At 41.2% G+C, this 16,351-nt stretch overlaps 1 protein-coding gene across 2 annotated transcripts in view; it reads left to right on the top strand.

The window, feature by feature from the left end:
* Positions 1-16,351, top strand: part of tdrd12 (tudor domain containing 12) — a 277,622-nt gene that overhangs the window by 178,576 nt on the left and 82,695 nt on the right. For both annotated transcript variants that reach the window (XM_036130848.1, XM_036130849.1), the window contains 2 exons: positions 12,197-12,278; positions 12,456-12,637. In XM_036130848.1, coding sequence (XP_035986741.1) covers positions 12,197-12,278; positions 12,456-12,637 — 264 coding nt within the window. The remainder of the gene's footprint in view (positions 1-12,196; positions 12,279-12,455; positions 12,638-16,351) is intronic.

The following is a 16,351-nucleotide window of genomic DNA, read 5'->3' on the forward strand; positions in this document are numbered from 1 at the left end:
ACTGGATGTTTTTTCTTTTTCGGACCATTCTCTTTAAACCCTAGAGATGGTTGTGCGTGAAAATCCCAGTAGATTAGCAGTTTCTGAAATACTCAGACCAGCCCTTCTGGCACCAACAATCATGCCACGTTCAAAGTCACTCAAATCACCTTTCTTCCCCATACTGATGCTCTGTTTGAACTGCAGGAGATTCTCTTGACTATATATATATATATATATATATATATATATATATATATATATATATATATATATATATACAGTGTGCGATTTGCAAAAAAACCAGAGGGGGGGATCATTTCGTCGATAGGCAACTCGAGATTATTTGCAAATTAATTGTATGTTTTATCCTTTTATTTCTGAAAGTGTAATAGCCTGTTTGGGCATTTTAATATGCAATTTTGCAATAAATGACACTAATAAAATACATGCTTGTACAAAAAATATTTTTATTTTGTTACTTTTCAAGCACTTTTGAGAATTGGAATGAAAACATCCTAGTGCCAAATGTTAAACTCTGGACTACGATGGCTAAATGACTAATCATGACGCCCTGATGTTTACACAATGTGTAAATAAATTTGTAAATAAATACCATGCCAATATATTTTTTTTTGCCTCTTAAACAAAGATAGACATGGTATTAGGCATTAATAAAAAATTTACATTTCAATAAAGTCATAAGTTTTATTGTTTGTTTTTTCACTCTCTCTCTCACACACATCTCATTCTGAGCTTTCACACCAACAATAACTTCTTTGAATATTTTTGCTTGCTGTTTATATCCATATTCATACAGTTTAAGCCTGGAAAAAGGTTTTAAATCTCCAGGTCATTCCAGTCTTACACTTTGCTTGCAACTGGGCAGGAGCTTAATACCCTTGAAAGAGAGTGTTTAGCAACTGTTTAGTAACTCCAGGTCCTTCGTTTGGCAACGTAATTCAGCCTTAGTTTGTCAAATACAGAGAAAACAAATTAATAAGCATAAAGTACGGTTTATGGGTTGGGGTTTCTGCAATGTTCTCAGCATGTTAAAAGCTCATCTTCAGAACCAATGTCTGCTCAAAATGGTGATCTGCACCAAGTAATCTACTTTCAGCAGTTATCACCGGTTATTGCACCGTAAACTGCAGAAAATACGTGCAGAGTTGCTCTGTCTGCCTTTACTACCGTTGGCTCCTATGGCGGAGGGATATTTCAGCTGGATACAAAGTGTGGGCAGTGCAGGCAGGTCTCATAATAACCCCTATTTCGTCACTTATTTTAGAGCCCAAATAAGCGATTTCACTTTCAGAAACTTTCCAAAAAACCGCAACCCGTGACTTATAAAATTTACAAGCGCCTTTAGAAAAAAAGAAGCCCAAAGTCGCATGAAATGAACAGCCTGTGCAACAGTGAGAGCGGGTCTGTTTCGCTACAGTCTCTAGCTCTCTTGAAACTACGGAAAGCGCCGAGGGTAAAAGAAACACAGTCCGGAGAGCACGGCGGGGAAAAAAGATAAGGGAACAGTGTGTGTGTGTTTTGACGCGCGATTAACGGCGACAAAAAAAATGTTGCCGTTGTGGTGTTAAGCGTTAAAACTGACAGCCCTAATTTATATACATTTTTAAATTCAGACCAGAGGGGGGGAGGAATGTATCCCCCCCAGGGATAAAACATGAATGACCAGAGGGGGGGACGTCACAAGCAGAGGGGGGGTAAATCCCCCCATCCCCCCCGGGAAATCGCACCCAGTATATATATATATATATATATATATATATATATATATATATATATATATATATATATATATATATATATATATATCCCTCTTGTTGATTTTCATCAAAACTTTTAGATCAGCTCAAGGCTTTGAACTACGTTTTGTGGACTTCCTGATAGTAAAGAATTACAATAGTCCAGCCTTGAAGTAACAAATGCATGGACTAGTTTTTCAGCATTACCCCTGGACAGAATGTTTCTAATTTTGGCGATATTCCTTAGGTGAAAAAAGGAAACTCTGGAAACCTGTTTAATATGGGATTTAAATGACGTGTCTTGGTCAAAAATAACACCAAGATTTTTTACTTTATTACCAGAGGCCAAGTTAATGCCACCCAAACAATTTTGTTTTCCATGAAAAGTCACACTTATTCACCACCATTTGTTGTGAAATGAATAGAAAATAGTCAAGACATTGACAAGGTTAGAAATAATATTTTTTTTTTTACATCAAACTTTGCGTTTGTCAAAGAATCCTCCATTTGCAGCAATTACAGCACTGCAGACCTTTGGCATTCTAGCTGTTAATTTGTTGAGGTAATCTGGAGAAATTGCAACCCACGCTTCCAGAAGCAGGTCCCACAAGTTGGATTGCTTGGATGGGCACTTCTTGCGTACCATACGGTCAAGCTGCTCCCACAACAGCTCAATGGGGTTCAGATCTGGTGACTGGCCACTCCATTACCGATAGAATACCAGCTGCCTGCTTCAGCTCTAAATAGTTCTTGCACAATTTGGAGGTGTGTTTAGGGTCATTGTCCTGTTGTAGGATGAAATTGGCTCCAATCAAGCGCTGTCCACTGGGTATGGCATGGCGTTGCAAAATGGAGTGATAGCCTTCCTTATTCAGAATCCCTTTTACCCTGTACAAATCTCCCACCTTACCAGCACCAAAGCAACCCCAGACCATCACATTACCTCCACCATGCTTAACAGATGGCGTCAGGCATTCTTCCAGCATCTTTTCATTTGTTCTGCGTCTCACAAGCGTTCTTCTTTATGATCCAAACACCTCAAACTTGGATTCATCCGTCCACAACACTTGTGGACGGATGACTCTGTGTTCTTTTGCCCATCTTAATCTTTTTCTTTTATTGGCCTGTCTCCGATATGGCTTTTTCTTTGCCACTCTGCCCTGAAGCCCAGAATCCCGCAGCCGCCTCTTCACTGTAGATGTTGACACTGGTGTTTTGCGGATACTATTTGAATGAAGGCGTCTGTTTCTCAAACTAGAGACTCTAATGTACTTATCTTCATGCTCAGTTGTGCAACGCGGCCTCCCACTTCTTTTTCTACTCTGGTTAGAGCCTGTTTGTGCTGTCCTCTGAAGGGAGTAGGACACACCGTTGTAGGAAATCTTCAATTTCTTAGCAATTTCTCGCATGGAATAACAGTTATTTCTAAGAACAAGAATAGACTGTCGAGTTTCAGATGAAAGTTATCTTTTTCTGGCCATTTTGAGCGTGTAATTGACCCCACAAATGTGATGCTCCAGAAACTCTTATCTGCTCAAAGGAAGGTCAGTTTTGTAGCTTCTGTAACAAGCTAAACTGATTTCAGATGTGTGAACATGATTGCACAAGGGTTTTCTCATCATCAATTAGCCTTCTGAGCCAATATGCAAACACATTGTACCATTAGAACACTGGAGGGATAGTTGCTGGAAATGGGCCTCTATACACCTATGTAGATATTGCACCAAAAACCAGACATTTGCAGCTAGAATAGTCTTTACCACATTAGCAATGTACAGAGTGTATTTCTTTAAAGTTAAGACTAGTTTAAAGTTATTTTTATTGAAAACTACAGTGCTTTTCCTTCAAATATGTGACCCCAAACTTTTGAACGGTAGTGTATATGAGAGTCATGGGTACTTGTTGATGGCATTAAAATTATTTCTAAGAACATTAAAAAGCATTCACATTCTGTGAATACTGTTTACACAGCTCTGTACTGATACCTGATGTAATGTACAGTGGTTAAATTAAGTTTTTTTGGAATAAAAAAAAGATGAATGATACTTGTCCAATACGTAACATTAGCTAAACAGAAGAAAATTACATTATTTCAAGAGAATATTTACGCAAATACAAAGATATACAAATAGAAACCCCAGACTCGAAAAAAGACAAAGGAATAAAAAAGTAAGAAAAACAAAATATTACCTACCCGAAAGTAATTCCGTTCACGCATGCGCAAATGAGCTGACGGAATCGATCGTGCTACCGGTACGGATCGGGTAGTGACACCGCTCAATGCAGTAATGTCTGGAAGAAGAAGAAACACAAGAATTCAGTTAAAGATGGATATTTAAGAATATCCATCTTTAACGGAGTTCTTGTTGGTTCTCGCAGAGCATTTATATTTAATCTCCAGGTGAAAGCTACCTCTTTCTTTTGCTGAGTCAGAGCCTGAGTTCACCTTATCTTTACATAAAATTGTCACGATTTTGTCTTGGATGAACCCAGACACAGCACGCACACATAGGTGGTGGTTTTAAGAGAGTTTATTGCACAAGGTGGATGATGGATGACATGAACCAGAGTCAGTTACCAGACGGGGATGACGGATGCAGGAGCTGGCTGGCAGGTACAGAGTGGAGTAGAATGTCCATGAAACGGAGGAGCTATAGTCCATGAAACAGAGGGGCTGCGTTGCTGCAAGTCAAACGAAAGAGAAAAACTAAACGCCAGGAACTAGAGCGCGTCTAACACGCCAGGGAACAGAGGGCGTCCTAACACGGCAGGGACAGAGGGCCTAGGAGAACTACAACAGGGAAACTAGGAGAAGCCAAACAAGACAGAAATTACGAAAGGCTAAACCAGACAAAACTAAGGAACACGAGAACCAGATAACGAAGGAGCAGTAAACAGCTCATAACTAGGGAGCTCAGGAACCTTATGAGCGCCGGGACCTTAATGAGCGCCGAGAAGGCGCAGGAACCCATACAGTGCAGGAAACTATACACGTAGGAACTAGTAAACAAGACAGAAACTAGAGAACTATAAGACAGGAACTACAGGACTAAGACAGGAACTACAGGACTAAGACAGGAACTACAGGACTAAGACAGGAACTACAGGACTAAGACAGGAACTACAAGACTAAGACAGGAACTTCAAGACTAAGACAAAACTAGAAAATTAAAGCAAAACCAGAAAACTAGAGCAGGAACAAGAACACTAAAGCAAGAACTAGAAAATTAAAGAAAAACTAGAAAACTGAGGCAGAACTAGAAAACTAAAGCAGAAATTGAGTGCGCTGGGCAGCAACGTCATTGACATGCTGGGCAGGGGCGACAGATAACGCTGTCTTTTAACGCTGGGCAGCGGGCTTTGAGGAGGACGACCTGGCAGACGAACCAGAAGCGGGGCATCGGTGACTGCGATCCCGGCTGAGCTGAACAAGAAGCGGGGCATCGCTGACTGCGATCCCGGCTGAGCTGAACCAGAAGCGGGGCATCGGCGACTGCGATCCCGGCTGAGCTGAACCAGAAGCGGGGCATCGCTGACTGCGATCCAGGCTGAGCTGAACCAGAAGCGGGGCATTGCCGACTGTGATCCTGGTGAAGCTGAACCAGAAGTGGGGCATCGCCGACTGCGATCCCGGCTGAGCTGAACCAGAAGCGGGGCATCGCCGACTGCGATCCCGGCTGAGCTGAACCAGAAGCGGGGCATCGCTGACTGCGATCCCGGCTGAGCTGAACCAGAAGCGGGGCATTGCCGACTGTGATCCTGGTGAAGCTGAACCAGAAGTGGGGCATCGCCGACTGCGATCCCGGCGGAGCTGAACCCGAAGCGGGGATCGCGGGCTGCGATCACGGCGAAGCAGAACCATAGGCGGATGGCACCCACGGAGACCTCGGGCTGAGGCGGAGCAGAATCCAGAAGTGGATGGCACTTACAGAGACCTTGGACTGAGGCAAAGCAGATCCTGCCAGCTCCTGCACCGTGCTCGGGTTCATCCTTTGGCCAGTTCGTACTGTCATGATTTTGTCTTGGATGAACCCACAGCACGCACACACAGAGCTGGTTTTAAGAGAGTTTATTGCACAAGGTGGATGATGGATGACATGAACCAGAGTCAGTTACCAGACGGAGATGAAGGATGCATCTGTACCAGCCAGCCAGCTAGTACAGCGGAGTAGAATGTCCATGAAACGGAGGGGCTGCGCTTCTGCAGGATCGGGAGTGAAGACCAGAGACCAAGACACAGGAGCGGAAATCAGCAGCGCAGCAAACAGAAACTAAACTGACCAGACGGGAACTAAGACGGAAGGACAGGAGCAGACAGGCATGGTGTTGGAGTAGTTGGACATTACGAGCCAGCAACGAAGAACAAACAGAGGTGAGCTTATAAAGGGGTGAGAACAGGTGTAACCAGTCATGGGGTGATTACAGCCTGCCAGGTGCTCCCAATCAGAGCTTGTAGGTTGGTACTGGGAGACCTCCTTTTGTCATATCTATCGTGGTTTCTTCAGCAAAGTGGTAGAATTGTGTCTCCCCTTCAAAAAAAGACCCTCAGCCTCGCCATGAATAGAGTTTGGAACCGGAGTTTCCTTTCGCACAGCAACTTTTTTATTTCTGTGTATTGGCGTCTCTTTCTTACCACTTCAGGAGCGAAATAGTGTTCCATGAAAATCTTTCTTTCTTTCTTGATAAAGAAAGCCCCTTTTTTGCTATGCTGCCTTTAAGATTTCCTCTTTTACCTGGAAGCTGGCAAAGGAGACCACTATGGACCGTGGAGGGGCATCAGGTTGCAGTCTCGTAAGTGAGCGGTGTGCTCTTTCGAGCCCCAGCACCTTGGAGTGTGGAATATCCAGATTCTCCCTCAGTAGGTTTTCCACAAACACACCCACGCTGGGGGAGCTTTCTTTAGCACCATCCTTTATTCCGTGAATTTGTATGTTTATACGTCTCATCCTCCCTCCCTGCTCAGTCTGTCTGTTCACCAGCTTTGCGGTTAGCTTGAGTAACTCCAAGGCAGTTTCTTCCAGCAGTGTAACTCTCTTCTGTGTCTGAGATTCGTTTCTCATCACAATCCATTTGCTTACTTATTTTTACTATTTCATCTTTTATTGCCCAAAGTTCGGTACTGTTTTCACAACGGAAGTCTCGCAGCTTCTTGAGAAGGATTAGCATATTAGCCGGGTTGCTATTCTCATGGTCCTCCATCTCAGAATGGCTACCCTCTGGATCTTCATCTCCTGATTATGCGCTCTTTGTTTTTGAGTGGGAAGGTCTTGAGAGTGTTCCTCTAGGGATAGTTATATCTTATCCTAAATTTTACTTCAAATGGTTGGTATAGGCTTCCAAAATTAAGGTTATTTTCCATTTGGGATCAGGAGCTGATATGTTACCCTGCAACTGTCCTGGTGCTGTCCCGGATGTCCAGTTGTCGGTAATATGTTTAAAGTTAGTTTGCCTCCACATGAATGGGAAGAGAGTCGCAGCAGTGAGATAATCTAATTTTATTATTTGTTTTAGCGTTTATAAAATCATACGTTTTACCAGAAACTTATAGGAATCTTACCATAGATTAAGTACCGGTCAAACTGTTTAATACATAAACTTGTTTGTTGCATTTATGTCCAACTGAAAAGGCTATTCTCTTGAATATTAATATTCTCTTTAAAAAAAAACAGTTAAATTCCTTATTAGGCGCCTGCCATAGCATTGCAATGAGGCATGGAGGCACATATTACTATGCACCTCTAAAGGCGTCTCTATCTTATTTATTTTTCATCCGTCACGATTAATGCGGCCCGAACCGTAGCGTGCACCCCCACAATATAGGTATCAAAACGTGCGGCTCGATTACAAGATGTGTGCTACTACTTTTATTGGGGTTTCGAGTTACCATGGCAACGCAGTTAGCGAAAAACCACCCCCAAATAACCCATAGGAATGAATGGAGTCGGGTAGAAAGAAAGCCTCGAAAAAGCCTCAAAATGACCATTTTCAATGCTGTACTGTGTCGTCATGCTTTCACCTATGAACACCGTTACCTTCCAGTTTGTAGATATATCTGTGAACTACTCAGAAGTGAAAACGGGATGTGGATATCTTCTATCGTCTCTTCAATTACTCCTCAAAGCTCATGTCCAAAAATCAGCGAAATCATCATTTACAATGAAAGTCAATGACGGAATTCTCCAACCGCCAGAGTGGCCCACTCTAGCTTTTTTAAAGATTTCAACACTCCGAACAACTTGACCTTACTCGCTCAATTTTCACTCTACGTAGACAAATTATACATCAAAACGTAGGTATTTTTGTCAGAATTCGGGAAACGTAACCCTCATTGGTGTGGCATTTATAGATTTTTCGCAAATCACCTCAGACTAACACAAACCCGAAACCTCCCCCATTCATTTCCTATGGAGCGGTTTTGAAAAATGACGTCTGAAAATCCAAAACATCACATGTTTTTGCATCGTCGCTACTCCTAAACCGTTTTATGTACAGGCATGAGACTTTCACACATGAATGTCCCAACCCTTCTGGCACTCACAAAAAAGGAATTTTGTGGATAACTGTTACAGTTTTTCCGCAGGAACAATTTGTTCGGGAGTAGCGAATGTGCAAAATCCTAAAAACGCTTTGGAGCTGCATTTTTCGACATCATCCACTTTTTTACATCGTCGCTGTGCCTACACCGATACTTGTATAAACATAAAAATGAGCACCATAGTCCTCAAAAGCATGCTGATACTCACGCTGAAAGAATTATTTTGATATCTCTTATACTTTTTGAGCTACAGCGATTTGTTCGGGAACGTTTTTAGAGAATTTCTGAAATTCCTTAAAAATCCCCTTTAGATCATAAGTTTTAAGCCTTTATTAAACTTTTTCCAGCAAAAAACGATAGCTTGTCTTCTTCCCCTATCCGTTACGAACTAAACGCAGAAAAAAATACGTCTCTACCATTTACGGATGAGGAGATATGAAGTGTTGTGCGAGGCAATGTTCTCCATTCTATTTCAATGAGGCAGAGTCTGAGCAAAGTGTCTGCACTTGAGTAGACGGGCCAGCTGCAGGCGTCAGTGAGTTTTGGATTTCACATGCTTTCCTATTGGGCCTTTGCTTCCAACAGGACCTGGCATGAAAACCACACACGACCCAATTGGTCAATACAGCACCACCCACCTGTGGGAAATGGCGCTACTGACCATTTTGGTAAAATGTTGAGTTCTGGACCCAGATGTGATGAGGCTGAGTTGCTAAAGGAGGCCAATCTGACCCATGAACTTTGGTCATGTTTGGTGACATTAAGTATTGGCACCCCTTTTTGAGGCACTTCCCAGTACAGGATTTGGACCAAACTGACAGAGTACAATCACCCGGTGATACTGAACACAATCTTGTTAGCGGTTAGCATGTTGCTAACCGGAAGTAGCTCTAGGAAGGTCTCACCAACTTCTGCTTCACAGAGTTTGTTCTTACTTTAGAGAGAAAGCTCCACAAGAAATTTGGGCTACGTCGCATAAAGCATCTCCAAGCTATGAGGTGTCAAACATCCAATGCTTTTCAATGGGGGACCAAACCCCTTATGGTCCCAATAATGTATGCCCATATATGGCGCTACAGTATAGCTCAGATGGAATGTGCAGGCTTTGCATGCAAGAGGTCATGGGATCGAATCTCGGTGTGGGACACTTAGAGTTTTATATTATAATCCCCACAGTATATATAAAAAACATGTGTGCTGATCCTATGAAGTATTTTTTGTACCACCCGCCATTTTGAGTTACCATGGCAACACTATAAACGGCGTATTTTCTCCCTTTTTGAGGCACTTCCCAGTACAGGATTTGGACCAAACTGACAGAGTACAATCACCCGGTGATACTGAACACAACCTTGTTAGCGGCTAACGGTTAGCATATTGCTAACCGGAAGTAGTTCTAGGAAGCTTGTACAAACTTCTGCTTGACAGATTTGGTGTATTTTAGGATTTTCTCCCTTTTTAGGAACTTCTCAGTACAGGATTTCAACCAAACTACCAGAGTGATATCACCCGGTGATACTGAACACAACCATGCTAGCGGCTAACCGCTAGCATGTTGCTAACCGGAAGTAGCTTCAGGAAGGTCCTACCAACTTCTGCTTAGCCAGGGTTCTTCTGCCTTTACAGACAGAGAGGGCTGCAGCTGTCAGTGAGTCTCCATGACAACGCTGCTAGCAAGAGGCTCCTAGGACGTCCATTGACTTAACATGGCACCTTTCGACGGCCGCTGTGGGGGCTGTGAAGACCGTAGGAAGCTGAAATTCGCAGTGTTACTTCCTGTTAGTATTTTCGACGGTACCACGAGGCAGGTGCCTTGCTAAATTTCTCCAGAAATTTTCTAGTTTTAAATAGTTCTTCTTTACAAACATCTTTATCTACAGGCCATTTTTGTTGCTTATGGTTAATGCAAAAAAATTAGCAATTGTTGAAATATATCGCAGTTTTGATTTTTGGCAGCCGTAATGTACTTCCAGGTGAACAGCTGCCACTCAGGGCTTAGTCCGTCCCTGCCATAAAATGCCAGTCAAAGCAGTGGCGCGTTGGAGCAATATTGCGGAGAGCACCAACATCAGATCAAAATGTTCACTTGCTAACTGCGTTATGAATTACTTATTCACTAGACAAGTTCCTCTAACAGGTGATGCTGTTTTATTGTGTTTTTAGCCTTTATAAATATGCGCATAGGAGGCATCGCGTGAGAATGGGAGGGGAAAGGAGGGGCTGGCTGGCAGTTAGAGCGAGGTAAAGAGAGGCGCAGCTAGTCACACATTTCAAGCCCCACCTAGTGGTGAAATATCATTTATTGCTCCTTTAAGACGAGACACCTTTTTTTTAAATGTTAGCTAAGCTTTTAGAATAAAGCCGGCAAAGTGTTGCATGAAATGTTTGATGATTTAAACAGCACTACAGCATCACTGCTGTATTGTCAAATTTTACCATGGACTCATGGTAAAATACATTCATTACTACCCCTTTTAATCTTCTGGAGTTATCATCATAGCTGTATCTGTTGCTATCTCATTTTTTCGTCTTTATTCTCCTCTCTTTACCTGTTTTGGGGATTTTCTGCTACAATAGTAACAACTTTGTTGAAATAAAATTCTTAAATATTTTAACTGTTCACTTTCCCACTGTCTTTGCTGAGCTGTCAACAGAGATCATCTAAACAATTTCTCAATCAAGCTTTACCCTTATCAACTTACCACATATGTGGGACATACAGATTAATCAAAATCCCATTTCTCTCAAACAAAAACAAGATAAAGTAATTAGTTAAAATGAAAGCAAGAGTAGGATTACATCCAGGAACAGGGATCAGTGGGGAAGGTAGTGGACAGAGTTCAGCTTCTTGACAGCTTGGTGGATAAAGCTGTTGAGGAGTCTTGACGATAAGGCCTGAGGTTCATGTTTTTGGTCCAAGGGAGCTCCTCAGACATGTACACAACCAGAAACATGGTGCTGCTCATGAAATCCACAGCAGCTCATTCCTTCCATGCACTGTTTAGTCTTCTGTCTCATTTGCTTTATCTATTTTCATTTAATTTGAGCTCTGCTATAATTAAACTGTTCTTGGGTTGGGCCAAGATTCAATAAATAAAACAAACCTTGGCAATCTGATGTTGATTTCAGATCATGAATTCATGTATCATCTGAAATCAACATCAGATTTTCAAGGTTTGCTTTATTTAATGAATTTATTGAGTTATTCTGTTTTGTGTGGTAAATTTCAATTGAAGTGACAAACTTGCAAGTGGTATGACCAAAGCGATCTTAATGAGCTGCTTAGTTTCAGTGAATACACTACTATGTTTACTCAGGAAGCCTCTGCAAACTGTGGAAAGGAAAATGTAGCATACAGGTCACTGGAAACCATAATTTGCTTCAACTGTGCAGATTCTGAGCATTCATCCATTGTACCTACATTGCTTGACGGGTGTGTCAATACCTTTTCAAGTTTGTCTGCACCATAGTGAAAAGATTTATGCTTTACCACAATGGCTTTTGTTTTCTTTTTGTTTGTTTGCCCCAAATCTTTGAACCATGACAGACAATTTTACCTCACTTTATTGTATGTACCTGGGTATACATCACTTGGGTTCATCTGCTTCTGCAATTCACGCATCATGTTGTTTCTGACAGCAGAGTTACTGAAAAAGAAAACTGATCAAAAAATTTATAAAAAAATGTATCTCAATTCTTGCTGAAACTTATTCACCTGTGGCACAGAGTTGGTTTCATCACACATACATGCAATAGCTTAATGCATTTCTGACAGTGCTTGAGTTGTGAATTGGCGCTAGATATATATAAATAAAATTTAATTGAACAAGCTTAGGAAATGGTGATATACCATATATATATATTCTTCCAGCACCAATAACTCTCTCTCCCCCACCCCCCACCCCCCACCCACCCCAAAAAGGGACAGGAGTGTGTGTCTTGATCGTCACAGGTTCAATTCTCAGTTGGATCAGTCTGCGTTCCCCACATCTGGAGTCATTGAAGTGAGAAAGTCTCTCTTTTTTGGCATGCTGTTTTTGCACATAGCAACTCATGTTATACTACATTTTCCTTCACATTGGATAAATAGAAACATGAAAGAATTAAATTAATGATTATGTGTTTTGTAATAAGTTAAAAGACCTGTCAATTCTGGAAATGTTCATTTGGTTTGCTCACAGGTTTTGCCTCTCTACATTAAGACAGCATCTGTCTTCTATGGTCGTTTGGTCAGACAGAATGATAAAGGGTTTGACACAATGGCCTCTGAGATGATCTCTTATTATGCTGACAAGAAACCTGGAGCCAAGGAGCTGCTGGAAGGATCTTTATATGCAGTGCAAGAGGAGGGGATCTTTCACAGGTTAGTGATACAGTGGTAGCTTTGGGCGTCAACCTAGTGAAACATCTTTGCATTGATCTTAAGTGTTCTTTTCCATGAAAACATTGATACTGTTTCTTACTGCGGAATAAAATAGCTATGCTTCATTAAAGGGTAACTAATCTCCAAAACAACTTATTTTGCCAATAAACTGTGAACATGGTTGTATATATAACATGGTTATAATACTACATATCCTGGTCATTATTTTGAAAAATTATTGCATATTTATTGAAATCCTGTTTTTGTGTCTAAAGTCGTGAGTGTAGCGCCCCCCCAGGGCTAAACGGTGGTCTTGCATTAAATTTTTAATTAAAATTGCTTTTGGTTGATGTGATGTCATTCTGATATACTGACGTTGGTAACTGTCACTGTGGGGTATAAAACCAGCTCTCTTTAAAAAAACACACACACACACACACACAGCTCCCTCCATCTTTTGCCTTCATAGCGAACACTGTTGCACTTTTCAAACCCTCTAGTGACTCTTTTCTTCAAAAAACAACTAGAAACAGATCTACTAACTTTTTATTTGTTATTGCCGAATTTATGTGAGAGCAACCAATTGTTCTGCCGTTAGTGTCTTGTGGCAGCCGGGAAAAGGCTGGTGTAAGACCACAGTGAAATTAGTATTGGGTTTGATATTGGATATTCACGCTCTGTGACGTAATGCTGATATAGTGTCGCTGTGGGGTATAAACCAGCTCCGTCTTTAAAAAAAATAACAACACACTGCTCCCTCCATGTTTTTCCTCCATAGCGAGCACTGTTGCACTTTTCAAACCTTGGACTGACTTTTTTTTTTCTTCAAAAAAGCGACTAGAAACAGATCTACCAACTTTTTATGTGTTTTTGCCGAATTTAACAACCAATTGTTCTGCCATTAGTGTCTTGAGGCTGGTGTAAGATCACGGTGAAGTAAGTATTAGGTTGATTATTGGATATTCATACTCTGCGGCTTCAACAGCCAGCCAGCTAGCAGAGAGCTGCAGCCACAGATCAACCTCCTTGTATTGGCTCAAACAGGAGGCAGATGCCACTGAAACTGCGGAGCGCGATGGTCCACTGTCCAACCTAAAACTAACTTAACCGCGGTTGCTGTGAACTTTCCTGTCTGCCTTCCCTTGTATTGAAAACTGCCTGCAGTCAGAGCAAAGAGAAGATCTACCATGCTTCGTGTCCACATTACAAATGAATCATGACGCGCAAAGCTGCTGGTGATCCCGGCTGGATTACAAAGAGGGAAATAAATATAATATATAACTGGGACCAATCCTGTTCACCACTTGGCAGCACCGGCTTCAGGCATTGCTCAGTCAGCACCTTGAGCCAGCGGCTCAAACTGATAAGGCTCTGGCCCACTGGGCTACACAAGCCTCCCTCAATCTCGGGGGACGAGGGAATGAAAAATCATCCTCTTCAAAAGACCGAACCGTGGCGTAACTACCAGCATAACTATGCTCACTCTCCATGATGGCAAATCAAGCTTGCGGCTGCTACCCCTCATCTTGAACATAGCCCCCTCTCCTCCCGTTTCCGCGTGTCCCCGCCCTCTTTGATGGAATCTTTTTTAAATTTGTTTCAAAACTTGGATTTAAAATAAGCAGTTTTTACAGGAACTGCTCTAAATTAGCCTGTTCTTAGTTTGAGCAGCTTCATTTTGACCGGACGGTTCTATACTAAATATTTAGGGTTCCAAGACTGCAGTGCAGCCGAACGACTATGCTGTTCGTCTGCACTGTGTGCAGAGAACCCTATTGTGTTTCGTGTGTTTTTAAATTATTAGGGTTCCAAGCCCGCAGCGCAGGCGAACGGCTATGCCGTTCGTCTGCACTGTGTGCAGAGAACCCTATTGTGTTTCGTCTGTTTTTAAATTATTTATTAGGGTTCCAAGTATAAAAAAAGAAAAAAAAAAGAATTTTGAGAAAATGATTTTGGCTGACACCTGCTGGTGAAACAAATATATTACAGTAATGAATAACTACCGTTTAACATCTGTTAATAGTCTTAGAGATAATTTTAGTGCCACCTTGATTCAAATGAAAAAGATTTAGTCTTATTTAACACTACAAGCTACAAGGATAAAAAGAGAATATCTTGGTTGAATTTAGGAATAAGGAATAAGCTACGGGAAACATGTAATTCATATATTATGAGTTGTCATGAAAAGGAGTAATAGCATTAATGGTTTAAAGGTCACTGTAAATGAAGAACATTCATTATATATATATATATATATATATATATATATAATAGTGCTGTCAGTTAAACGCGTTAACACAAACCCATTTTAACGCCAACAATTTTTTTGTCGGCGTTAATCGCCCTAATGTTATTCCCCCCGCCGCGCTCTCCGGACTGTGTTTCTTTTACCCTCTGCGCTTTCCATAGTTTCAAGAGTGCTAGAAAACTGTAGCAACCGCGCGTTTCTTTTACCCTCGGACACATGCGACTTTGGGCTTCTTTTTTCTAAAAGCGCTTCTAAATTTCATGAGTCACGGGTTGCTTTTTTTTTTTGGGCACGTTTCTGAAAGTGAAATCGCTTATTTGGGCTCTAAAATAAGTGACGAAATAGGGGTTATTATGAGACCTGCCTGCACTGCCCACACTTTGTATCCAGCTGAACTATCCCTCCGCCATAGGAGCCGACGGTAGTAAAGGCAGACAGAGCAACTCTGCACGTATTTTCTGCAGTTAACGGTGCAATAACCGGTGATAACTGCTGAAAATAGATTACATGGTGCAGATCACCATTTTATCAGACATTGGTTCTGAAGATGAGCTTTTACACGTTGATTAAATTGCAGAAACCCAACCCATAAACCGTACTTTAATGCTTATTAATTTGTTTTCTCTGTATTTGACAAACTAAGGCTGAATCACGTTGCCAAACGAAGGACCTGGAGTTACTAAACAGTTGCTAAACAGTCTCATTCAGGGTACTAAGCTCCTGCCCAGTTGCAAGCAAAGTGTAAGACTGGAATGACCTGGAGATTTAAAACCTTTTTCCAGGCTTAAACTATGAATATGGATATAAACGGCAAGCAAAAATATTCAAAGAAATTATTGTTGTTGGTGTGAAAGCTCAGAATTAGATGTGTGAGAGAGTGAAGAAATTAACAAAACTTGACTTTATTGAAATGTACAATTTTTATTAATTTATATGTTTATGCATAATACCATGTCTAGCTTTGTTCAAGAGGCAAAAAAAAAATATATCGGCATGAAAACAGGTATTTATTTACACATTTGTTTACACATGGTGTAAACATCAGGGCGTCATGATTAGTCATTTAGCCATTATAGTCCAGAGTTTAACATTTGGCACCAGGATGTTTTCATTCCAGTTCTGAAAAGTGCTTGAAAAATAACATAAAAATATGTTTTGTACAAGCATGTATTTTATTAGTGTCATTTATTGCAAAATTGCACATTAAAATGCCCAAACAGGCTATTACACTTTCAGAAATAAAAGGATAAAATATGCGATTAATTTGCGATTAATCTCGAGTTAACTATCGACATTATGCGATTAATCGCGATTAAAATTTTTAATGTTCTCTTCTGATGTACTGGTCTGAAGAGGTGTAATACCAGTAGGTCTTCTCAGAATGCTTTCTGCTCTGTGTTATGAAACCTAACATAAACTAACAGCTGAGCATTGTTACACGTCAGTGGACTCATCCACGGCTAAGC

The sequence above is a fragment of the Fundulus heteroclitus genome, unplaced genomic scaffold (genome assembly GCF_011125445.2).
Source record: "Fundulus heteroclitus isolate FHET01 unplaced genomic scaffold, MU-UCD_Fhet_4.1 scaffold_39, whole genome shotgun sequence".
NCBI lineage: Eukaryota > Metazoa > Chordata > Actinopteri > Cyprinodontiformes > Fundulidae > Fundulus > Fundulus heteroclitus.